Below are 27226 nucleotides of genomic sequence, written 5' to 3' on the forward strand. Positions count from 1 at the left end.
GATAAAAATTTCATAATGTTCCATACTGAAATGTATCACAATTAAATTGAAATAATAAATAAGGTGGTTCAACCTATTCAATACAAATAAATATGAAATGTAGTGTTACATTCCTATTTAATTATAAGTGGAAGTGGTACCGGTTTCGACCCCAATCCGGGTCATCATCAGCCAAATAAAACGCAAAAAACAATGCATAGGTAAGAAAGAAATTAAGGATAAAGTCCCCATAAAAACAGTTGAAAAGGCATTGTAAAACTATGGGGATAGGCACTGTAAAATTCAGAAGAAGTAGAAGGTAAGTCAATTAAAAGAAGCAGGGTGCAATCTTTTGAACAGCAGCATAGCACACGCAAAGTTCGGCATCGTCTCATAATGTTTACGAGAAGCGGTGAACAGTTAAATGAACCAGCTTGGATACACTTAGGCGCGAAGTTACAACACAATCAAACAAATATAAAGATCCAAAATCGTGCAGAAGCCGAAGGCGAGTAGCTCAATTGAAGTAAATTGGCAGCTCCCGAAGATCAGCGCGACGTATTCGTCAGGTACTGTGTTCTCAAACACCGACGGAACTCGAATAGCTTAATGATCCAGTATTTGCTTCTGTCGCAAAAATGTAAAATATAATTGAAATATGTAACTAGATCTTGTAGATTTTTTAGAACAGTTGACGTAACAAACAGAAGCATTTCAGGCTTGCAAAAATGACATCTAAACTGGAATCCCTTATTGTTCGTAAGGTGGGAAGGATGCTACAACAGAAATAGCACATAAAACACCTGCTGCGTGGGAAACAAGTTAAAAGGAATATTTTGATATCTAACTGGTAATGTGCAAATTTATTGTGTAATAGGGTATATTTTAGAATATTGTTGGGAAGGGCAAAGTGGGTGTCCTTATCCTTAAGGGATGAGTGTGCTGTGGATTTGACTGCAAAATTTTTCGGAGGGTAGGGGAGGGGGATTACGGAAAAGCCATTTCAAGGGTTGGCACCTCTGAAGTTGCTTCACCAGGGATGTGTAGTAACACGTCACATTATGCCGAAAATGTCTTCCGATTTCTGACTTTTGAAAATTGGCATGTCTGCTATTAAAACATCAGACCCTAAAACGAGAATACATTACTAAGAATAAAATAGAATGAGGAGATAAGTTCCAGCTAATGGCTTGCACAGGAAGGAAGTTACGGTCTATAGAGAGAACACTCCAGTGATCAACTTTCTTGCAAAAATGTCTTCCCTAAACTACATTGGGACATGGTATACACAGATGAACTAGATACACTGACAAACATACAGACGTAAAGATATCTTCGGATACACTAGGCTATTAAATGTATAAATAAATGATAGGCTATTGTATTAACTTACGCTATGCTAAACTGTAAATTACGCTATCTTGTAGTATACTATACACTAGAAATAATATGAAAACACACAATACTGAAAAAAATTCAAGAGATTGCGAACCATGAAGTGTACCAAGCACCATACACCATGAGCGAGGTGGCTTAACTGTGTGTTGAATGTGCACAGCACAGTTGGCAACTAGGTTTTGAGACTGCGCTCAACCAAGATAAATAGATATGAATGGCAGCTTGGGATTGGGTGGTTGTCTGTGTTTCCTCACACAAGCACCACATAGCGCCAACATTAGCCAAAACACCAATATAGAGGCAATAACGTTCAGAGTGTAGCATGTTACCCAATGCTTGAATTTTGATCACATAAAAAAAAATTCAAACCTGCTGCTATATTTTGTTCCTGTTTCAGAAATACCAGCTTAAAATAACACAGCCAGACCAGCCATTGCTCCTTTCACGAACAAAGGCTCGTGAACGACGGGCTGGCATGTCAGAGATGGTATATCTTGTACCAGAGCTCTGCAGGCTGACTGGACTAACAGATGAGATGCGATCGAACTTCCAGCTAATGCGTGCTCTGGCAGAGCATACTCGTGTTGGTCCACAGAGCCGCATTGAAAAGCTCCAGCAGTTTGCCAGGAGATTGCTGCATGAAAGTGGGGTAAGTTGATTATTTACCATTCTTTTTGTGTAATCTTTTTCATTTTGGTAGTTTGAAGAGAAAGTTGTCTTCTTGTCCATTATTGCGTATATGATTGGATGATTCTGTGGTCAGACTGTAGAATGTTTCTCAGATGGACATATTATTAATTATGCTCTTGGAAAATAAAATAAAGCTAAAAAGAAAGTAAATGTGGTACACATGCATCTAATTTTGACATTGTCCATAAAATAAATTCTGCATCCACTTCTTACCACAGGCTGTTTTAACACATTCACTCCCCTCATCTGAGCTGGCTATTTAAAGAGCTGGCCCAGCTATTTCAGCTGTTAGTGGCAGAGCAGATAACGAATTCTTTTCACAATAAGTTCTAAACTAAACAAGATATGGAAACACAATTTTCCACATACCTTAATGAAGTCCTCTTGTATCTCTGTAGGGTGTGGTAGCTAATGTCAAGCTTTCCTTGGTGAATGGGAACACCACACTTTCCACAAAAATAGCGTGTTTCACTAATTTTATTTTTGAAGCTCGCTTTGCATCTTCTTGAAGGGAACTTGACTTTATTTGATGGTGGAAACTTGAAGAAAATAAATTCTTTTCTCTTTCCATCTAACCTAAATGGTGGATCCTTGGCCAGTGCCCTTTTTGGAGGCCAAATTGCGGGACGTTGACTTGGAGGTGAAGTAGATGGAGCTGAGATGTCGGAGAGAGGTGACTGTACTTGTATGTCTGGTTCACTTTTTTCCTGGAGCAAGTTCCTAACTACCGTCTGCATGAAATTCAGAAATGTTTTTCAGTTTTGAGGATTTGAGTTCTGGAAGAGCCGAAATGCGTTAAAAAGTGAGCAGTACAGTAAATAAAAAAAAACCTTTTTTTGGCCACTTTATAGTTTTCCTCATGAAAGGATAGAGTGCCAAGTACGAGTCTGCAGTATCAACACCATGAATGTGTTGATTATAGTCGGTCACAGACTCTGGTTTCATTTGTATTTTTACAGATTTCTTTGTTTCGACCATTTCTGCCAAATGGATGGTAGTTCCCATAGTAATAACCCTTTTGTCCCTCCAAGAAACAAGCAATACATCCTTGTCCCTCCTGAAAGTCATTTCCCCCCGTTTGAGAATTGCCTGGTGTTCCTTTAGATCTTTTGGTACACCCCTATTTATACATACGGCAGTGTTCTGTTCCCGTAATTGTTTCGCGAGTCCAACGCTATTGTAATAATTGTCCATATAGATTGTATAGCCCTGGCCAAGATAATTTTCAAGCACCTGAAAAACTGTGCTTTGTAAATTCGCACCACTTGCATCATATATGAGTTTACAGATGTACCCCGTGTTAAGACCGGTCTCCACTGATTAACATTTAACACCAACATGTTAAATTTAACATGTTACAATTGACATGTATATTGTGATTGTGTCTTCCAATTGACTTTGCATGTTAACTCAGAATGTTGAGGTTAACACTTTTAACATGTTGGCGTGTTTTCCGCTCCAAGTGGAAAACATGTCAAGTCAATTCGTTCTTCGGGAGATGTTGGCACAGCTTCGGCAACTTCCTTTCCGTTTCCATGTCAACAGATAGCCAAACGATGCAAACGATGTGCTTCTCGTGAAGTAGGATTATAGTTACAACACTCTGCAACACTCATTCTCTTTGTTATAAGCTACAAATATAGTACTGGTACCGATACGCGCACGTGTGTCGTTCTCTCTGCACTATACTAAAATTTATAGTCAGAAATGGAGTAGAGCAAGATTACTTTGGACTTAATTAATGATATAATAGAAAGGCCTTGTTTGTGGGATGTCTCATCATAGGAATCCAGTGATAAAGCGAAGTAAGCCGACATTTTCCAGGAATTCTAAATTATCTATGATTGTTCCCGCGAGTGCATCGAAAAAAACTAGCGTTCCTCCGCTACCAGTACAGTCGAGTATTGTAAAAAATAAAATAAAATCAGAAAAGTCGGGACGGGAGCGGACAAAATTTATACTTCAAAATGGTTTGCTTTTGAAGCAATGAGCAGGATGACGGGAGGAAATGTGTCTAATAGAACTGCATTTCTAAATCGTAACAAGAAGCAACAGTGGCAATAACAAAGGCAAAATCCTCTTCATCTGAGTCCATTGTCCTTGTCTGAAAATACCAGACACCACCTAAATGTATTATCACAAATTGATATGATGAACTACCTATATATAAACAAAGAAAGTCAAGTTTAACATGTTTATTAAGTGTGGACACAATGTTAAATGAAACAGTATTTAACATTTAACATGTTGATGGTGTCACCAGTTAACATTTAACACTTTTAACATTTAACATGTTGTTGTTAAATGTTAATCAGTGGAGACCGGCCTTTAGACTCGCAAACCTTCCTCACTAAAATGCCATATTTTATTATTTTACCGGGGTTGTATACGCGGAATCTTAGGCGCCCTCTTCAGGCTAGCATTCCTTCGTCCAGAGCAATTTTCTGTTTGGGGGTATAAAGCTCTGTAAATCTGTCTACAAGTTTCTGTAAAATGGGCCTGATTTTATACAATCTGTCAGTGCTGTTCTCGTATTCGCTGCTGTCAATAAAGTGGAGGAATGAGAGGATACTTTCGAAGCAATTTTGTGACATTGTCTTTGAGAAAATAGGAGTGGAGAAAATTGGATCTTCTGTCCAGTACATTCTGAGACATGGTTTACCAATGATGCCGGTAGTGAGTATCAAACCCAGGAACTGTCTCATTTCTGAAACAGTCACCGGACTCCCAAGTTTGAGCAAGAGTGTGTTTAGAGAAGGGGCGCAGCGCAGCACTGATTATATGACTCTCATACAGATTTGTTTGCTCGCATAGGTATTCGAGAAATTCAGCTGTGAGAAATAGATTTACAAATGACATCTCGTTAGTGTTTTCTGTTTCAATATTTATGCCTGGTTTAGCGGTAAATGGGATCGCAGGGGGGTGATATAAAGGCGAACATTCAGGTACCGGTACTGTGTTTCCTGTCAAATGTCCAGGAGAATCGTCATTGTCGCTTTCAATTTCACTTAGTTTAGGAATTAGTTCATCACCTGAGTCTTCATTGAAAAGGATGTCGGCAATTTCGTCAACACTTTGTCCCCCTACACGCCATGGTTGCACTTCAGAACGCGACTATACACATGCTTGTGCAATCACAAACCAACTATGCAACCAGTTGGGCCAGCGCTAGGCTACCTTCAGAAACAAAACAAAAAAAAGTGCATTGGGAGGGAAAATCCCCGTGGCCATGTGGTTTCTGTTGAGTAGAAGCATTCATAAGGGTATTACCTTCATCTCTCTCGCACATATTTGTGACCAAAATAGATCCCTACCGAGCTCGATAGCTGCAGTCGTTTAAGTGTGGCCAGTATCCAGTATTCGGCAGATAGTAGGTTCGAACCCCACTATCGGCAGTCCTGAAAATGGTTTTCTGTGGTTTCCCATTTTAACACCAGTCAAATTCTGGGGCTGTACCTTAATTAAGGCCACGGCCGTTTCCTTCCCACTCCTAGGCCTTTCCTGTCCCATCGTCACCGTAAGACCTATCTGTGTCGGTGCAACGTAAAGAAACTAGCAAAAAAAAAAAGAAAAAAGGAGAGATCCCAGCTGCGTAGGAACGGCTTCAATTCAAGGTTGCGCTTATCCGGGCTAACTCGTCCACAGCATGCTCACGCGCTCGCTATAGGCAATAACTCGGATATGGGCGTGAATGTGTTAAGACAAGAAATATACGTCTACAGCTATACTGTATGTATAATTTCCTATGTCAGCTTCCATGGAAATTGTACACCTCGCAATGTAGTACTCAGATTATGAAATTATTTATTTATTTCAACTTTCCCCAATTGGAGATTGCCCCTGAAGACAGTACCGTATTTACGCAAATAATCCCTGCATATTTAAAAGAAAAATTATGCACAAAATTGGGGTGTGGGTTGGCAAAACGCTCCTGGCTCACCTAGTTTTCGATGTTGAGTGAACAGTTATGCTTTGTGCAACCTCAGATGGAAGAAAACTGTCCCCATTGAACAGAAAACAATTTGGACTTTTAATTCTAAACTGCCTTTACATTTTAAAAGATAGCATTTTACAGAGTGATTTAAATTAAAAATTTCTCTGTCTCGATAGAATGCATCTTCTGGAAAGTGCAGGGGTAGCTTTCCGTACTTTCACTCAGTTTGGTGTGTATATAGTGTGTTTCATAGTTGAGGTTTATGTGAAATCGTAATTCTTTTGTATTCGGCATTTTAAGGAACGCCACAGTATCACGTAGCAGGCAGTGTGTGGAGAAGCAGAATCCACGAAAACTGCAGATGCCGACAGTTGGCGATAAAGCGAGGCTCATAATATTATAATCAGTTAATACGCACCGAACAATATTGTCAAAGACGATGAAACTGCATTTTTCTTTTTAAATGCCGAGCCCAAACGGACTTGTGGTACTATACAGTGTTGCAATGCAGATGGAAGCGAAAGTTAATCCATATTCCAAAAGCAGGTGTAAATAGGTTTGAATACAGAGACTGTGGAAGCGGATACATAGGGCAAACTGGAAAACACACTCGTGGTGCTGCAGTCGTCACGCCAAGTACACAGCCGTAGAGAGTTGCATTGAACTGAGAGACTCTGCCCGCCTAACAACTTCAGGGCAAAACAAATCACAATTCCAACCATTATCCGTCTTACTAATAAGCAGTGTATAACTTTTATACAAGGTTTATATACCGTTTATGTGAAATTCGTTACTAATAAACCGTTTATAAGCCTCCTGTGTATACATCTGTCATAGTTATTCATTGAATTGCTTATACAGACCAGGACCCTTGTATAATCGCTGTATAACAGCGAGTAGCGGAAAAAGAAACAAGTGAGCAGTTAATTTTCGTAGTATTTATTGTCTACAGTAATATAATCATAGTGAAATTTTCGACTTAAACATTTAACATTGAACACCGATTGAAAGAATGGACGATAACGTTGATGATCTTAATATTTTAAACATAGTAGACATACATCATTCAGAGGTTATGGAGGCTAGACATCTTCGTAAAGTAAAACACTTTGAATAACTATAAAAGAAATGATGGTGGCATATTTTTGTGTAATAATGTGTTACTGCTTAATAGACTTTTGATATTGCGAGTTTGTTATACATTATCTGCCCCTACAAAGATCTTTCTCAAATTTGAGTTCCTATAAAATGGGACATATTCCTCGAAATAAAAAATGGCATAACTTGAAAACCATACGTAATTTGATTTCCATACTTTGTAGTTGAATACGCAGAAATATGATATATAAATGCCTAATAGAAACTTTTTTGATCAAACCTTTCTTTTAAGCAACAAAACAGTTTTTTCTTTCTCCTGAAAAGTAAGGATTGTGGAATGTGTACCCTTTTCAATTCGCCGATTCAATTACAATTGCTTACGTTTTACGTACTATCCCAGTTAGGAGCTTTTGATCTTTTCTTAGCTTTTCCATTTCTTTTTTGGCGTTCATTACACAAGCAAGCTGAAGAAATGTTGATATCAGTATAAGTCAATTTCCAGCTGTCTCACGGAATGACAATGAATAACTAAGTTATAAAAGAAATGATAGTTGGGCGTATGTTTGTGTAATAATGTGTTAGTGCTTAATATACGTTAGAAATTGCGAGTTTATTATACATTATCTGCCTCTACAAAGGTCTTAGATCCTTCTCAAATTTGAGTATAAAAAGGGACATATTCCTTGACATAAAACATGGTATAACTTGAAAACCGTACGTAACATGATTTCCATACTTTGTAGTTGAATACACAGAAATATGATGTATAAATGCCTAATAGAAACTTTTTTGATCAAACCTTTCATTTAGCTACAAAACAGGTTTTCCTTTCTCCTGAAAAGTAAGGATTTTGGAATGTGCACCCTTTTCAACTCGCCGATTCAATTACAATTGCTTACGTTTTACGTACTATCCCAGTTAGGAGCTATTGATCTTTTCTTTCGCCTTTCCGTTTCTTTTTTTTTTGGCGTTCATTACACAAGCAAGCTGAAGAAATGTTGATGTCAGTATAAGCCAATTTCCAGCTATCTCGCTTAGTGTTGCCACTGCCTTTTTTATATGCTGTGCTACTGTGCGACTTTCCGGAAAGTTTTGCTCTTAGATAACTAGCAGAAGCGTTCCTAAAGGCGGTGAACGTGCGAAATACGTCAGTGAACTGCAGGAAGAGATTCCTACGCCTTGGAACGAGTGTGTACATGCTGTATAGTAATACAATGCGTATACATCGTTTATTAGTAAGAAAAATACAAATACTACGTTTCTACACATTAAAAAAAGCTTAGAAGACGGCGCAGTTTAACAATTTCATTGTGCACAATGAGTTTTTATCTGCAAATGGCTAATAATGATGATAATAATAATAATCGTATTGCCTCAGCTACCGTGTGCAGACATTTCGATTTGACGCCATCTGGCTGTCTGCTCGTCAATTTCGACGTTCCGTTTTACTCTAGGTCCGCTAGATGGCAGACAGAGTAAACCGGATCTCTCTTGGGCGTCTAGGCTGAGATTTAATTAATTTTGTCGGGTAAATACCAAATGTATCACCAGAGATCTTTTACATGCCGACATCGTACGACATGGAGTGTCGAATGGACTTTTTTCCGCCCTTCAAAAATCCGACTACCTCTGCCGCGTTTGAACCCGCTATCTTGGGATCCGGAGGCCGACACTCTACCACGGGTCCACAGAGGCAGCAAATGGCTAACAATGTATATAGGAAACAGACATTTTAATATCAAAAGACTTTAACTCAATTTTAAGATCGTATTTGAATCCAACATTAAGAGTGTACAGAATTATAGACATTACGGAATTTGAAGGCAACTCATCACCCAGATGAGATTTTTATATTGACGACATTACTAGAGTTTTCTTGCTATAAATCAGAGTTTTCAAACCTAGCACATTTTAGATTTTAAGGAGTTAACTTTAGCAATATGTTGTTTTTTATTGTTTATATCGCCAAGTTTTTTTACTTACTATACAGCTGATGATGGTGTCAAAATGAAACACCAAAACATGTTCTGTAATAAAATAATGTTGTAAATACCATCCAACAACATTGTATTTTGTATTGAAAAGTGGAAACTGCTAGATTTTAATTCAATTGTGTCCCCTCGTCATAGGAAAGTTCATAAGCTATGTTTTACGGGCGTCAAGCATTTTCCGTACAATTACAAGGCATCTAAAAATGCAAACAGTACAGTAAACAAAAAAATAAAATAAAGCTTTTGCACAGGGCAGCCAAATAATTTGTTCTCGTCCTTGAATCGTGTTTTTTTTCTTCTTCTCACGTTGCATGAGGTCATGTTTGCCACTGATCCAAGTGCATTATTTGAATAATGTAAATTCACCTTGTTGGATACATTTCAGCAATTGTTTTTTTTTTTTTTTTCATGGCATTTGAAAGTAAATCAGTGTGAATCAATGTTAATTTGCATGCAGTAATAGGTATTAGAATATTTTGTGATGCGGCGAGAATTGGCATTTCTGAATTGCAAGTTGGCGGTTAATTCGAAATAGCATAATTGGAAATCCGATGTCTGCGTTCCAAAGACTTTAGATTAGCGGGGTTTTACTGTATCGCAAAACTAACACCCGAATTTGCTGGTGTGTGTGTGTGTTTCAAGTGTTTACATTGTACAAAAAGAATGATCCAACACCAGTCGTGTTACTATCCGAGTAAAAAGAGACCGCGTGGGAGAAGTGTTTTAAACGTGGAGTGTGATGAATTTGTAAGTAATTCAGGAGAGGATTCTGTTGATACGAGAGTCAATGAATCTTTCGATCTACAGAGAATCAAGCCTATTGCAAGTTCAGATTAATTAAATATCTGTCACGTAAGTAGACTTATTTGCTAATTTTCATGGCAAGTATATTTTATGGCAGTGATGATGTATTTTTATCATCTCAGGCAAAGCAGCTATATCCGAAAATGTACATGTTCATATTTGCATAATGACCACTTGGACCTCACGGAGTGATAGGAAATATTTGTTTATACCTACGTTTCTCTTTTGATAGAAGGAATTTTAGTTCTTTATTTTCTTTCAAAATGGGCCTTCCTAAAATGAGGATGCAGGGATTATTCAGCGGCGGGGAATATTCACGTAAATACGGTTACTAGTCACAAGGTGAATATTAAAAGTGATAATGATTTGGTTACTTAATGGTGGTTAAGCACATTTGACATGTTAAATTAAAATTTTGGGTGATACCGTTCTCGAGGATTTGGATAGTTTATTTCAAGACATCACTGCAAGTTCTGTTATTAATGCTTGATCGAGTTTAAAAGATTTGCAGAACTTGACGAAAAGGAGAGGAATTTGTCCTCTAGAGCCAGCCGTTAATCCTATGACCACTATTATCCAACTGGTATTTGTGTTGATAGAATGGGTTGGTTGTTTCATATGTTTTCTTTTCCTCATGAGATGTTCATTTCATCTCTACACTTTCCCATCACCATTACTCTGGTCGCACTTGTATCAGCTGAACTGAATTCAGAAAGATTCTCCAAGTGCTAGTATTTTAACACGTTCGCTGCCGCTCGGATATCGGCAACCATTACCGTGGTACCGTAATACTTTTTTTGCTTACAGGACTTCACTTCTGTGTCCTTATGCATTTTAGATTATTATTGTAATTATTTCAATATTATTTATGTGCATACGAGCCATGACGCACACGCTGCGTCAGTGGCACTACCGATGAGTTTTTCGCCTTCGGTGCCGTTTGACGCAACATGTGCGTCATGACTGGTAATGAAGTTAAACGAGGAAGATAATGTTTTGTTCAATTGTAGAACTTCTTTACAACAGAAAAATAAGTTTTTGAACATTTCACACAAAGATACTGTGCAGTAGAATCTTATTATTGCTGTGTGAACAATGTATGCTTACATTAGGCCTACTCCGTAAGCTGTACAATGTAACTAGTCAAAACTGTGTGCTACATTTCAGTGACATTTCCTCGCAAAAATAACTCTTCTGCAAATGCGTTACATTCAGTTACAATGTTATTCAGCAAGTTGTCATCTGCAAGAAAGCGAAAATAATCAATGGATTTCGCGTCACTTGGCAGTGGAACCTTCATTCTCGGTCGACCAATAAAGTTTAGTTGTTTCATTGAGGACGAATCCGAACTCCAAGAAATGACCCCTGAAATATTGCCTTATTTGGCGGGAGATTTGGAGATGAGTTATTACTTACATCTTCCTCATCTTCTGTAATGTGAGAATTGGGAGTAGACACTCGACACACACATCCGTTATAAAGATTCCCACTCAGGTGGCTACAGTCGCTTTTCACACTCATCACTGTCGTCACTATCAATGCTGTCACTGTCACTGGCGTTCAGAAGAGCTTCCAGACTGTCATCATTATTTGAAAATCGCCGGTTTATCTCGCTAAGACGGGGTTTCTTCCGGAAAGAAGGTTCTGAAACTTCACAGTTCTCTCTTGACATTGCAGAAACGTATGCCGACTTGTAATGGCTACAGAGATGTAACTTAACAATTGATCTGATGCCTGGATGGCACTTATGTTTAATAACACCATAACAATGCACAGATAAGAGGTCTGCTTGTTGACATACATATTGGCGGATATACGAGCTATAATATTTGGCGAGGAGTGCGACGCACGTGTGTCGTCATCGGCACTGAGTGAAAGTGGAGTCATGACGCATACGTGTCATCGGCCGCGAATGTGTTAAGCATTTGATTCGGTCTTTTGGGAGGTGCATTCTTCAGATTGGAAGAAAATGTTGAGAACTTGTTAGAACAAATGTGATTGTGATGAGTGTTTATCATTCAACTCTACTCGTTTTGCCCCGAATGTCAACAATACACAGTTGTTTTATAAATTTGATTTATTATAATTTGTCTCGTCTTTTATGATTTTGACTGATGGTCTCTAGCAAGACCAAAACTAGTTTAAAATATAGTAACTCTTTTAGGTTACAATAAATGAGTAAGGTATAGGTGGAAACCTTTTAGCTCTTGTTTTACATTATAATGTGCCATGAACTGTAAATTCTCATCCAGAACTCCCAGTTTTAAAAAATTCCTCCCTTAACACACTACTGAAAGAAATACGTTGAGTGCATGAGCAGAAATTGAATAGGCGTCATAGTGGACAGTGATAGTATATCATGGGGCCTTATCTTTTCAAGTTAACAGAATTTAGACAGGGGCGGAAATTATACTACTGGGACGAGACTTGAATTAAAGAAGGGCATACGACATCAAAGGTGTGGCGAGACACTACCCTAAAGTCGGAGAACAGATACAGTAGAAGTCCGCTTTAGTGAGTACGGCTTATAACGAGAACCCTGTTATACCGACACTATTTTGATGTCCCTTCAAAATTCCTATATTAAACTGTGTATTATCCTTCGGTTACAGCGAGAGCCCTATCACTAGCGCATGAGTTATTATGAGCGATTAAGTGCGCACAATTTTTTCCGTTATCGATATTTATGCACCCCAGCGATTATTATGCATGCAATCGATTATCTTTGTATCGTTTCCTCACTATGTCCACTAGGGAGTTCTCTCGTCGACATTTGAAGGTGATGTCTGAGTCCTTTAGTAATACCCGTCGACTGCTGTTCCGTGAAGAAAATTTGAATGAAAGAGTATAACAAGTTTTCGTAATAAGTGCATAAATAATGTGGCCGATTGCAGTTGTTAACACATTAAAAATAACGGCTGAAGTAAACGATCTCTTAATTTTAATGCTATATACTGAAATTAAGTAAGAATGTGATACACCTCAAGATATGGCAGAATACATCACTGATTTCAGAGGATAGTTCATATTTTCTCGCGTCTAGTTAAATTTCGAAAAGGCTATTCACATGTAAATTTTTAGCGAGTATAACTCATTTCTCTACATGCATATCAAATATGTTTTCATGACACACATATGGTTTGGTTAGGTGATGCCATTTGAAGAAAACTCTGGAGTGATACCGTACCGGTATTTCTCCGAATCCGAGATGAGGTTTTTCTCCTCAGAATCTCATGCGAAAAATCAAGGCTCGTCTTGCATTCGCGGCCTAACAGTAATGAATACCACTGGCAACTCGCGCGGTAACCACGCTGCATCTTTTCACCCCCCGCACGCACACAAAATTCGTTGACAAGAAGCGACCGCCTCTTCATTATTCATCGCTAGCCGTGACAATCGGTTTTACAGTACCTGTGTGTAACGTCGCTGGATCTCGGGAAATTCTGAAGAGAGAATTGCATTCTATTAACCACTACCAAAACGTTTCTCAAATCTGCAGAATGGCATCAAAACATCCGAGCCTTCGTATTCTTGGAAAGGCCACGGCAACTCAGTGGCAGAGTTATAATGCGTCTGCTGTACCTTACTCCTAGTAAAATTAAGTTTTATAAACAGCAAGAATATTTTCGTGATGGATAGTCGTAAAGATACGTGTAACAGGTATTGCCGGCAAATTGAAAACGGGTTTTAGTTGATATTATGCCAATTTTGAGTTACCGGTAATGGTTATTACACACTCGGAAATGTAGAATAATTGTGCAGCTGCAAGAAAATATGGCGTAGGCCTAACTAAAGTCAATATTTGGCGTCAGCGCGAAGACAAAGATACAAAAAATGCATTCAGTGGTCCGCAACAAGGACGCTTTAAAGAAATCGAAAATGAAATTGTAAGGTATGTGCACGAAAAACGCAAGGGCAGAAAGGCCATACCGTGGCGCAATAAACTTGTTCGTTGACCTTCCAACGTCCGCGATTAGGCCTAGCTAGCCGCTGAAGTTGGCCGAACCCGGCAAGCGAGATGTGCGTGTAGCGGTAGCCGGTTATATCTGACGCTGAGTAAATGTACCGTAACAGTTTTTTCTATAGACAGCAGGAATATTTTTCTGACGGATCGCCGTATTGTAGAGACCCATGGAATAGGTATTGCCGGTAAATTTTCAATGGCTTCTCTTCTGTATTTTGATGCCAGTTTTTAACCCGGCAGTGGTCACGTGGGGAGCGAATCCCTCACTTCTCGAAACGAAGTGTTGTCATTGCCCAACCCATGTGCGCAGCTCCCCTCCCGTTTAGGTATTCCTCGGCCAATCCCTTATCTTCCATGCAGGATGTTCAGTATGAGTTAGCCGTTCACTACCGAAGTTATTTTTCTTCTTAGTATGCAGTGCGCTTGATGAGGGATTTGCTCAGCACGCGACCACTAGTGTTACTGTTTTATTATAACACGACAATGTATCCCTGGTGTATTGTTTTATTAGGGTGTTCTTTCATTAGTGATTTAGTGAGTTGTGAACATTTTGTAGTTATTCAATGGCTCATCCACAAGAACAGTGAATCCTGCAATGGATGGACGAAGTGGAACAGTAACTAAAGCAAGTAAGAAATACGGTTGGTGAAAATGATTTGGCACAATTAGGTGATCCTTATGACAGTGAAAGTGAGGCTGAGAGTGAGAGTGAGAGTGATCATGTGGAAAACAGTGATCATAATACTGATTCAGAGGTATCGAGGGAAGAGCTGGAAGAGGAGCAGCTTGTACCAGTACCTCGTTATATTGGAAAGGACAACTGCTTGGTGTGGGACATCCATTGTGCACCCAGCACGTCAAAGACAAGACACATCAGCTTTATCCTTAAGTTACCAGACGTGGATGGAAGTGCCAAGTTTGTCAGATCACCACTTGAGTCCTGGAATTTATTCTTTCCCTCTGAAATGTTGCATGACATAGTCTCTGACACACATTAAAAACTTTGTATTGCTTTATATTGTATTTATGTATTCTTTACATTTGTGAAATAAATACATTAAAAGTCCACTTCAAGATAATTATAAAACCAAAGAAAGGATAAACAAAACCTATTTTAGTATTGGTTTTGAAGAGAGCGAAATGCTCACCACGCGACCACTAACGTAACTGAACAAGTGAGCGAAATGCTCACCACGCGACCACTTTTGTATCAGAATGACATCATAATTCTCAGACTAGAATATTATGCTGGAAACTAACACCGTAAATAATTTGTGGACTATTTTCGTTCATATTACGGGATGAGGCATGTCCGTGAATACTTCCATATCAGTAAGAGATGCATTTAAGAAAACTACTAATCACAAAAACATAAAAATTACTGGGCGAGGGAAACCCTCAGACGCGACCATTTATGTGCCACCGACCACGCGACCTCTGCCAGGTTAAGTTAATGGTCATTAAACCCGCTGAGATAAAGAATAATTGTGCAGCTGCAAAAAGAAAAGTGGGATAACGAAAGCCAATGTTCGGGGTCTAAACATAGAATAAAAATGCGTTCTGTACAACAAAGGCATTCATATGATTTTACAAAGCCCTTTTTGTGCCTGATTAAAATTTTTTTGAAGAAAAAAGAGGGGTTTGTTTTGGATTCGGAGAAATACGAAACTGGAAATTTTTCAGAATGAAATTAAACATACACTTTCGGTAGTATCGGATTTCGAAAAATAACAAACAAGTTAGTCGTAGTGTGGATATCATTCATGGAAACGCAAGTTTTGAACAAACTGATTGCCGTTTCGTACCGATTTTAGTGTGTAGGGGGGGGGGTTCCGACTTTTATACAAAAATTGGATATAACGACAATCCGCTATAGCGAGTAAATTTTCCGCTGTTGTGAATTCTCGCTATAACTGACTTCTACTGTACTTCCTTTGGGTTTAAGCACATAGTTAAAAGTTCCAACAGGAAGGGGTAATTGACCGATAGTTACACATTGGAAGTGATGACAGTTTTGTGGAGGGTTTTGTGATCTTAAGTTACCATATAAAGCGAATACCACCCGCACATTTTTTTTTGTTGTTGAAAATATTACATACATACATACATAACCCAAATCGTTCCATCTTAAGCGATGCGTCGGCGAACGAGGCTTCTCCACCACCTGCTGTCTGTGAATTTCTCTCCTTGGTTGATGCTTTCCAAAGTTTGTCCTCGCTGTTGGATGTCATTCTTCACCATGTCCTTGTACCTGAGTCTTCGTCACACTCTTGGACTTTTGTCTCAAGTTTTAGATCATACATTTGTTTCGGTAATCTTTTATTTCCCATGCGTCGCATATGTCCATACCATCTCAGTCACTGCGCTGTTATTCTGTCTTGCAGTCTTGAGCCTGTCCCATGTTTTACCAATCTCATTTCTGCTGCCTGGATTCTACTAACATCTTTTTTCATGGTCCATGTTTTGCAACCATAGGTCAGATTGGTACGTAATAGGTTTCATATATGACTTAAATTTTGTTGGAATTTTCTTGTTCCATATTGTGTATTTAACTATTTTGTAAAAGTTGCTACCTGTCTGAATTCTCTGGGAATTTTTCTTGTCTTGTTTCTTAAAATTGGGTGTGGCCTTTCATTTTGCCGTGCAATACTTTACGCTTCCTAGGGAATTCATTCATTCATTCATTCATTCATAGGTGGTTGTGCCATCCGGCAGGTCCAGTCATGGCTGTGACCTCCATATCTCTCGATCTTGTGCCCTTTTCTTCACTACTGCATAATCTTCCTTTCTTTTTCTAATGCTGTCTAATAACTGGTATCGTCTCCTTCCCCTTCCTCGTTTTCCTTTTACAGGGTGTCCACCCGTATGGAAAACCTGGGAAACAGGGAAATGTCAGGGAATTCCGGAAAAATTCTTGAAATTCATTCTTCTGCCAGATCCATGTAATATACACATTTTTCAGTTTTAATAACATTACTCTAGGGCATGTCTTTTATGCCAGGAATAAATCGTAATGAAAAGTTAATAAATTGTGCTCTCGAATGTGAAGTAACCAATAATATCAATAACTATAGGGTAGATTGATTGAATTTTCAATGTTTTGATCTGCTTACTATTGAATATTCTGTGTTGAGGAATGGCGAGCTTGATGAATTTGGCTTATATTGCGTTCTCAGTTTTTCTAATCGCTTAAATGCATGGCTTCCACAACAATATATGCACATAGACAAAATTCCACAACCCAACGGATGACTGTGTTTGTTTACTATGTAATGACTTGTGCGATAGTTACTGCCTTGTAAAATGTAAAAACAGACACAAAACGCTGACTGAATGCACAAAAGTGTGAAATTCTCTTAAACTTAATACTCATTCAAGTGCTCATTATTATTATTATTATTATTATTATTATTATTATTATTATTATTATTATTATTATTAAATGCACTGATGTAGGTAAGCCTTATGTAAATGTGTAGTGCATCGTAACACCATTTGGGCTGCGCCACGTTGAGTTTCCACCTAGCTTTCGTGTGAGGGGTTCAGAAGTTTTGAGGCACGACTAGTAGCTTCTAATAACATGTGTAATTTTGTGAATACAGATCAAGATTTAAAATAGTGACATCACATTGTGAGATGAAGGTTACCGGGGGAGTTGGTCGTGCGGTTAGGAGCGCGCAGCTGTGAGCTCGCATTCAGGAAATGGTGGGTTCGAATCCCACTGTCGGCAGCCCTGAATATGGTTTTCCGTGGTTTCTCATTTTCACTCCAGGCAAATGCTGGGGCTGTACCTTAATGAAGACCACAGCCGCTTCCTTCCCATTCCTAGGACTTTCCTGTCCCATCGTCACCATAAGACCTATCTGTGTCAGTGCGACGTATAAAAAAGGATGAAGGTTGTTTGTTGGTTAAGAGATTTTGAGTTTGTGAAGTATGTTTGGATGTATTCGGTCTTGATCCAGCCAATCCCAAGCTGCCATTCATATCGATTTATATCGGTTGAGTGCAATTTCGAAACCTGGCTGACAATTGTATTGTCTACATCACCATGTGGTTAAGCTACCTCACTCGGTGTGTGTGGTATAGGTTTAATAGTGTTCAGTGTAGATGGAATTGTATTTACATCTGTGTGTTGGTTAGTATATAGTTAGTCTGTGTATCATACCTCAGTATAGTTCATGAAAGACAAGTGGCAAGAATGTGACTCAGCAAAAATTGGCACCGTGGTCTCGATGAGCCATATAACATCCTTCCTATGTCAGTCATTAGTCGCGAATAATTTATTTTGTTTATTCTTATTAATAATGTGCCTATTGTTGTTTGTGTCGGATATTATTAGGAAGTGCATGCACTATCTTACAAGGATTTGCGAATTTGTTTTCACTAGTGATTCGCGTGTGATTTTTGTAGTACGGTATTACATTTTACGAGGGCTGTGTGCCGCAGTTATATTGCATCAGCTGTTATTGATGCAGTAGAGTGCTGGCAGCATAGATAAGGCAATGCTCACAGGTTTTACGAGCTGTCAATTTAGAAGAAAGCTGTGCGGAATTTAGGACTATTTAAAAGATTTTTTACAATATCGTTATCTTTCTTCTTTTTTCAGCTAACATCTTCATCAAAGCCAAGGAAAACTTTGTTTAATGAAAGGTGGCTGCTTGATGGTACTTTCAGAACATGGTTGAAACCCATGCCTCAAGACAAATTTTCAGCATATTGTATAATATTGTAATCTGCATAATATGTAAAACATCATTTACTGGTAGCAACATGGGGAAGCAGGCATTAAAAAGTCACATGGGAGGAAAGATCATGCCAGTAGTGTCAAGTTCAGTCAGTTCTCGTCATCCCTTTCAAGTTATTTTAAAAAGGAACATTCAAATAGTGAAGTAACAAGCGACTTAAACTCAGTGCACAAGTTGCCCTCTGCCTGCCACAGCTACCACAACAAACTTTATCACATATGACTCCACTTCTTCTTCCATTAAAAAAGGTTCACCAGAGATGAGATGTCTACAGAATTCTTTCAAGAGAGCAAGTAACCAAAGCTGAGATTAGGCCTATATTGTGCATGCATACTGTCATGCAACACCATTCTTTACATGCCAGTGAAGCTAGTGTACGTTTGTTTCCAATAATGTTTCCAGGCTCTGAAACAACTTCGAAAGTTCAACCATGCTTCTTTGTCACTCTACCTCCTCAAATTTGTTAAATTTTTTTTTTTGCAAGCACAGCAAGGACTCTATCTAAAAAAAAAAAAAAAAAAAAAAAAAAAAAAAAAAAAAAAAAAAAATTACAAATTTCAATGGATGGTCCAAATGTTAATAATGAGGTATGAGTGATGCTAGTAATGGCATTCCTTCTGCAGCCAGTCCCTGCTATGAATGGTGTGAAAATATTGCTCATAGGGTCGGTTGGTGCATGCATTTCAGTGGGCTTGGCAGACTGATATGTAATAGCAACTTCTGGCTCGGTGAGGAAAGCAACGGGAAACTACCTCACTCCTCATTTCCCTAGTACGCCTCTTCAGTGATGCCCAGGCCATCTATGACAGCTGATGGCGGAGCTGTTGAGGATCCAATCAGCCTTCGGGCTGAGGACTAAACATACACATACATTAAATGATGATCTAGATGCTCCTATTTTGTTGAACATTGGATCTTGTGGCTTCCATACTGTGCACAATTCATAGAAAATGGCAGTAAAAGAAATCCTAAAAGTTTCAGACAGATCTTCCATTTGCATCACTCCTTTAAGAATCTTTTATTAATGATAAATGTCATGACAAGGTTTGTTAAGCCTGAGTTGCTGCAGTCTTCAGAAAATGTCCTAAAACGAATTTAGACAGTAAAGAAAATCTTCTGCCTGCATCTAAAATTGACATAGGTTCTGCTGCTAAAGCAGCACTTCATGGCACTCCTGGATTAAACGATAGAGATATGTTAGTGTTTCGCACAGATTGTCTAAGAGGAATGGTAGCTTTATGCCAGAAGTTACTGGAAAGGTCACCGCTGGCATGTCATAGTCATCATCTGCAGTTTCCAGCTGTTGGCCGGGTCTGCTCACCGCTAGCATATAAACTGACTAAATTAATTTCTTGTTTCGATCTAAGTGTAGCCAAGTAGCCTCTAAGCAGTAGACTGCTAAGGATAGCTTTAAATGCCTTTGTTGAAAACAAATGGGTCTCGGGTAATGAAGCCATTCATGTACAAAGGGAGTTCACTTCTGTTTGTGAGAATGATACTTTGAAAGAATTGAATTCTTTGTATTCTAAAGACGAGAGGTTAGATCACTTTTGGCTTCGCACTGTTTTTCCAACAGTAAATTTGAAAACAGTAAAGTGGGCTTCATTTCTCAAAATGATAATATTGTTTCATGGAAATGCTTCACGTGAACGTGGTTTTCCTTTTAATAAAGAAATTATAGTCAAGAACATGCTACAAGTATCCCTTGTAGCACAAAGAATAATATATGATGCTATCCTAAACCCTGGTGGAATTGAAAAGGTCTCCATTAATAAGAACATGCTTCATGCTGCAAGGGGTGCTCATGCTTTGTACGTTCAAAATCTAAAGGAGAAACGTGAAACATTGGAAGTAGAAGATTCTTTGCAAAAAATAAGAGAAAGGCCGCTTTGTTGCTGAAAGAATTTGAAGAAAAGAAGCTCGACAGTTGTTGGTAGCTGTGAAGAAATTTCTTCGCTGAAGCAGTAATGGTAGTACATTTTAAGAAAATCCTAAAGTGAATTTAATTAGACTAAATTAAACTTCCAAGTTTTGAAATTTAATATGCACACTAATTGCTTTTTTTAAAATGTATTTTAATATTACTGATACTTCCTTTATAATTTTTTTTTTCTTTTTGTCAGGGAAAAAAATGGTTTTTATGTCAGGAACACAGGGAATTTTAAAATCTGGATTTGGTCGACACCCCGTTTTATCATCCCTTCAATTGCTATTCGTAGTAAAGTGTTGTCTTAGATTATGCTCTATCCAATTTTTCTTCCTATTTTGGATTACGGTCATCATGCTCCTCTCTTCTCCCACTCTCTTCAGAACTTCATTTGATATTTTATCTTCCCACTTTACTCCTTCAATTCTTCGCCAAATCCACATCTCAAATGCCTCTATTCTTCTCTGTTCTTCCTTCCTTAATCTCCATGTTTCAGCGCAATATAGAGCTATACTCCATATGTAACACCTTGCAAGTCTCTTCCTCAGATCTTTCTCTAGCTGGCCACAAAGCAGTTTTTTCTTCTTGTTGAAGCTTTCCTTGGCTAAGGCAATTCGAGCTTTTATGTCTGTTATAGAGTGAAGGTCTTCAGTCACAATACTTCCAAGATACTTAAACTTATTCATCTGTTCAATAATTTCTCCCCCTGTCTTGATTGTTGCTTTTTCACCTTTACCTCCAAGTATCATGAATTTGGTTTTCTTTTTGTTTATGCTCATTCCATACTTTTCACACTTTTTGTTTAATTCTCTCGGCATTTTGCGGAGGTCCTTCACATTTTCAGCTATTACTCCCATATCATCAGAAAATCTTATACATTCAATTCTCTTACCTCCAACGTTGACACCTCTACCATCCAAGCATTCACAAATAATTTCCTCCAAGTAGATATCAAACAAAGTTGGTGATAAGCAGCAACGCTGTCTAACACCTTTTCCCAGCCTGATTTCTTCTGTTAATTCCCCTTGTATTCTCACTCTTGCTGTTTGGTTGTAATATAATTCCTTGATCAATCTTCTCTCTCTCTCCATTCCACTCCATGTTTTTTTAAGTATTTCTGAGAGTTCATCCCACCTCACTTTGTCAAATGCCTTCTCTAAGTCTACAAAGACTGTATACTTTTCTATTCTTCTCTATGTACCTTTCTCCTATGACTTTCAGTAAACCAATGGCATCCCTTGTGCCTTCTCCATGCCTAAACCCATATTGTTCTTCACTAATATAATTTTCCATTCGTCTGTAAATCCTTCTGTTTATTGCTCTTAATAGTATTTTAGCTGCATGAGATATTAAGCTTAGTGTTCTGTGTTCACATTTCTTACTATTTTTTCTTTTTTCTATTGGTATTATATTTTCCAGAAAATCTTTTGGCCATTTCCCTTTTAAGTATATTTCTTGACAAAGTTTTACAAATATATCTTTTCCTTTCCCCTGCAGTACTTTGGTTAGTTCAACTGGTATTTCATCTACACCAACTGCTTTACCATTCTTCATTTCCCTAATAGTTGCCTCAATTTCCTCTTCTAATATACTGAACCCAATCTGATCTTCATTTATTTCATTTTCCTTCTCCAAATTTATACTACTCTCGTCTTGTCTGCTGTTCCAATCATATAACCATTCTATGTACTCTTTCCATCGTTCCTTGACTTTTTCAGGCTCACTAACTGTCCATCCAAAGTTTTAATCTCAGTCATTCCACTTGCATTGCTTTTATCCTTGAATGTAAATTCCATAGCTTCTTTGTACATCATGTCATATTTACCTTCGCTTTCCAACCGTTCTATTTTGCTGCAGGTTTCTCTAATCCACTTTTCTTTAGCTTGTTCAGTCTCCCTTCTTAATTCATTATTTTATTTTCTATACATCTTTCTTCCTTCTTGAGTGTTTACATTTTTCCATTTTCTCCTTTCTTCCATTTTGTCCAACATTTCTTCAGTTACCCATTCCTTTCTTATTTTCCTCGTCCGTTTTGTTCCCAGAACTTCTTTTGCTGTCTCTTTAAGATTGTTTCTAAATCTCTCCCATTTTTCATTAACACAGTTTGCCTTATTCTCAGTTTGTAATCTTTCAACAAGCCTCTCTTCTAACTCTACAACATTGTTTTCTTTCAAATTTTCAAGGCATATCACTTCATTGCTCTTACTTATGGTAACTTTTTAATTTAATGCAAAGTTCTGCAACAACTAGGTTGTGATCAGAACATATGTCTGCTCCTGGATAACATTTTGCATTTTTTAAGCCATTCCTATATCTTTGTTGTATCATAATATAGTCTATTTGGTACCTTTCATTATTAATACTGGATGTCCATGTATACCTTCGCCTTTTACTGTTTTCAAACAATGTATTGCCAATAACAATGTTGTTTCTGTTACAGAAGTCAACTAACATCTGACCTCTGTCATTTCTAACTCCGAGCCCATATTTCCCAACTATTTTGTCTTCACGTCCTCCAACAACGGCATTCCAATCTCCCATTATCACCACACATGCATTCTTAATTTCTCTTTCACTAATCTCTTCTATTTGGTCGTAACATTCCTCTACCTCCTCTTCTGGGTGTTGACTGGTTGGCATATAAACTTGAGTTATTACTAAATCTTTCTGATCGCCTTTCAGTCTTGGCATAATTATTCTCTCATTTATATATTCTATCTTCAACACTTTAGGAATGCTGAAGTAATTTTTTGTCTGAAAAGTAAAAAGTAACATGCGATTAACGACTTGTTAAAACCGAATAGCTGTAATTGGTGAAGACTCACACAGGTTTCACTTCGAGAAACTTGATAGATGACAGCCAAACAAGCAGACCACACTGTATGCCTGCTTTTACTGCCTCGTAGCACTCTGAATTAAATCCAGTAGAGTTGATGTGGAGCCAGATTAAACATTATTGCCAGCCTTAAGGCTACTTCCAAACTTTGTGATGGGCATACAAGTGTTGATGCAGCACTTCGTGAGGTGCAGCTGATAAGTGGCGTTCCTATGTACAGCATGTGGTACACAAAGAGAAAACGATTTGGGACTTAGAAAGTGCCAAAAATACTGTAGTTGAAGGAATGGATAGCAGGTTGGGAGAGGATTCTAGTGATGCAACAGGAAATTGTCCGATCTACAGACAACGGAATCTCTTGCAAGTTCTGATTAATAATATGCTGGTACCTGTCGTGTAAGTAGGCCTACTTGTTAATTTTCATGGCAGATATATTTTATAGCAATGATCATGTATTTTTTTTCCCATATGTCTGTATCAGTCTATTTTTTTTTTATGTTCATATTGACGTAAAGAGCAGGCAGTGAGACGCATGTACCTCGCAGAATGTTATAAAATGTTTGTCTACTTTATTCTTTCATTGGAAACTGTTCAGTAATAAATTGCACATTATTTAAAACCAATTTTTTTTCAAATGAATGTCGGAAATCATTACCTGTGTTATACATATACACACAGCTTGTTCCCTATAGTATGTGTAGTCTCAACAGGTGTTAATTCCTTCCCCCTTCCCTTATGTCCTGACTTTGTCAGGTAAAATATACTACTACTCATTTTTATGATTTAGTAAGAGGTGCTGTCACTCATGATCCAATGAAACACGATTAATTCTGCTTAAGTTTTCAATATAGAGCCCCAAATGGTCATACTTATGACTTTCAATAATTACTGAAGTCTGGTTTGTTTGAAACCAGAGGGTGACGTGTACCAGTAATCCACAGAAGGAACAGTTATTTATTGCCTGCTTCATTATCTTAATGTTATTGATTTCTAATGATGTTCTTTACTATTTCACCAAGGTGACATTAACACCAGGTGCCCACATTGCTTAAAGTTCTAATTAATTATTTATACAACCCTGTCTTTTATGTTTTCCATAAGGATACAGGCACACTCTGCTCACATTGCATTCTTCATTGTTTCAAAAAAAAAAATAAGCATCATCAAAACATTCTTGATTTTTTTTTTTTTTTTTTTTAGGTCGTTGCTGACTTACGGGAATGGAACATGAAACTCTCGGACCGATTGGTAGAGTTTGATGGACGTGTTTTACCCACTGAAAAAATTATTCAGGGACAAAATGAATCTGGCCGAGAATTTAAGTACGAACCTAGTCAGCCTACAGATTGGACTCGTGAGCTCAGAGGTAAGAATGGTTCTCCTGTTTCATGTTTTAAAAATATGGTTGATTGGATACATAATACAGTTTGTATGAGAGTCAGTGCAGCATGGCTAAAGTGGAGACAAGTCACTTCATTACTCCAGAGGCTTCTGTGGCAAACGTTTCTATTTTCTTAAGAGTATTTATATTATTTATTTTCGAAGAGCAATTTGTGCCACTGCTGCAATACAGGTCTTTTGCTTAAATACCAGGTTCAGTTTAACACAGGTGTAATGTTTACCATAATTGGTACAAAGTTGTAACTACAGTACAGTGTGTAGGGTAGGTGTATCTTTATTGCTGTCATCGTATAAAGAGCATATAATGGTGCTCTTTGCATTAATACAGGCATAGATTCCTGGAAAATATGTGCTTTCTACTGAAACCTCAATTTAAGGTAACCCCCATTCAGGTAAAAAGAATTAGTCCCTGCAAAAGTGCTAATTAGGGGTATTATTAATTTTACATTCATGCTTTCACGGCCCATACTTATAGATATTTTATGGGCTTTTGGGTATGCCGTATCAAAAAGCAAGGTGAAAGTCTGTAAGTTTCGCAGAGAACTTTGCTCCGCATCTTTTGAAGACCAAGCCCAAAAGCCCATATGTCTATTATTAACTTTAATGGCCACATTAAAAAGTCTACCCGAGACAACAAATAGAATCATTCCAAGACTAGTACAGAAACAGGAACTTCCACAAGAAATATGTAACTGTCTACACAGTTAAAATTAAGGATTTCAACCAAGATCGAGTATTATGAGAGATAAGCGTGGGAATTTAATTGTTAATCAGGACATATTATTACTTTAAGCAATACTTAGATTCTTTGCTGAATTGTGCTGACCCAGAAACCTGTATTGGTAAACCATCTAGTTCCCCATCAGAAGAGCAAATACAAGAGCCATCATATCAAGAGGTATTACAAAGTATTATACGTTTAAAAAACAAGAGCTTCAGTTAGTGACAACATTCCTGTTGAGCTTATTAAATGTGGTTGAGAAAAATTACATAAATATATAAGATCATTCAAAGGATGTGGCCCGATGAAGTTATTCCAAAAGAATGGCGGGAATCATTTTTCCCAATTCGTAAAGGAGGGGATAAAGAACAACTTCAGAATTATCATGGTATATCTCTTGTAAACACGGTCTACAAAATTCTGTCTTTTATTATTTTGTAGCGTTTAAAACTCTTTGCTGTGAATGTTATTTGTGACTATCAGAATGGTTTTCATAGTAACAGATCCACTAAAAACAACATATTAGCAGTTAAGACTTAATGATAAGGTGTGGGAACACAGGGAGTCTGTTCATTATCTCTATAGATTTCTTCAAGGCATAGGATTCAGTCCATGGAGAAGGGCTGTGGAACATCATGATGGAGTTTGACTTTCCCATAACATTAACATGCAAACTGTGTATGGGTGGTAATGTTAGCTGTGTTTTGCTCAAGGGCAATAAATAAAGTTCCTTCTAGAATAAAACTGGACTGAGACAATGGGATGCACTATCTCCTCTTCTATTCAGCATTGCACTGGAGAAGATTATCAGAAAATTAGCTCTTTTATCTGCTTGCATATTGGGGAGACAACATAAAGTTCTTGCATATGCGGATGATATTGTTCTTATTGGCCACAGTGAATTAGAAATTGTGCAGTTACTGGTGGAACTAAAGGAAACGGTAGCATAAATTAGCTTACGGGTAAATGATAGACACATAACCAGAGGTGCCAACTATTACGGATTATCTGTAATTACGGATTTCACCACGATTATGGCTGTACGGTCAAGGGGGATATTATTACGAAAAAGCGTCAATGTCACAAATCAAATTTCTACCGGGAGAAAAAGGAGAGGGGGGGAAAATGAATCGTTTCAAGCGTTATTGCTCAACCCTTCTCTGTTCGGTGCTTGTGAGTTGGTAACGATTCTTCGATCGTCACTTACGTTTGCTACCCGTGAGTGTTGAAAAGTCATTGTAATTGCACTCTTCTCCTTATAGAACCTTAGGTAATATTGCCTTTACAGTATTAAGTTTATCTGACCGTAACTCTCCCACAGAAAGGGTTTTCAATGTTGATATGAAAAATCTGAGTGAATTGAGGTCTATGTTGAGCATATGTACACTGGAATCTCATGGTTCAGGAGGCAAAAATTCCATCACAGGACAAAGGATGCTTCAAGAAAATTCCACACTGAAAAGCAGCTGCTGGGTGCTTAACAAGCTACAAAGAATATTTTATGACAGAACTGGTATTGTGCAAATTTTGCTGTGTAATACTTTACAATAGATTGTCATAAAGGACAAATCAATATCAAGAAGGTAGGTGGTAGGCTACTTTGGATTTGACTTGAACATTTCTGGGTTGAAGAGGGGTTACTGAAAACCCACTTCAGAGGTTGGCACTTCTGCATTGCATGGTTGTACAGAGACCGAATCATGAGGAGGTTGACAGATTGACATTGAAGATTGGGAAA

The 27226-nt window shown here is 38.0% G+C and overlaps 1 protein-coding gene across 2 annotated transcripts in view; it reads left to right on the forward strand.

Annotated features, from left to right (window-relative positions):
* Positions 1-27226, forward strand: part of aub (aubergine) — a 322859-nt gene that overhangs the window by 138900 nt on the left and 156733 nt on the right. For both annotated transcript variants that reach the window (XM_067147583.2, XM_067147584.2), the window contains exons 9-10: positions 1775-2026; positions 24567-24732. In XM_067147583.2, the coding sequence (XP_067003684.1) occupies positions 1775-2026; positions 24567-24732 (418 nt within the window). The remainder of the gene's footprint in view (positions 1-1774; positions 2027-24566; positions 24733-27226) is intronic.

This window comes from Anabrus simplex, chromosome 5 (genome assembly GCF_040414725.1).
Source record: "Anabrus simplex isolate iqAnaSimp1 chromosome 5, ASM4041472v1, whole genome shotgun sequence".
Taxonomy (NCBI): Eukaryota; Metazoa; Arthropoda; class Insecta; order Orthoptera; family Tettigoniidae; genus Anabrus; species Anabrus simplex.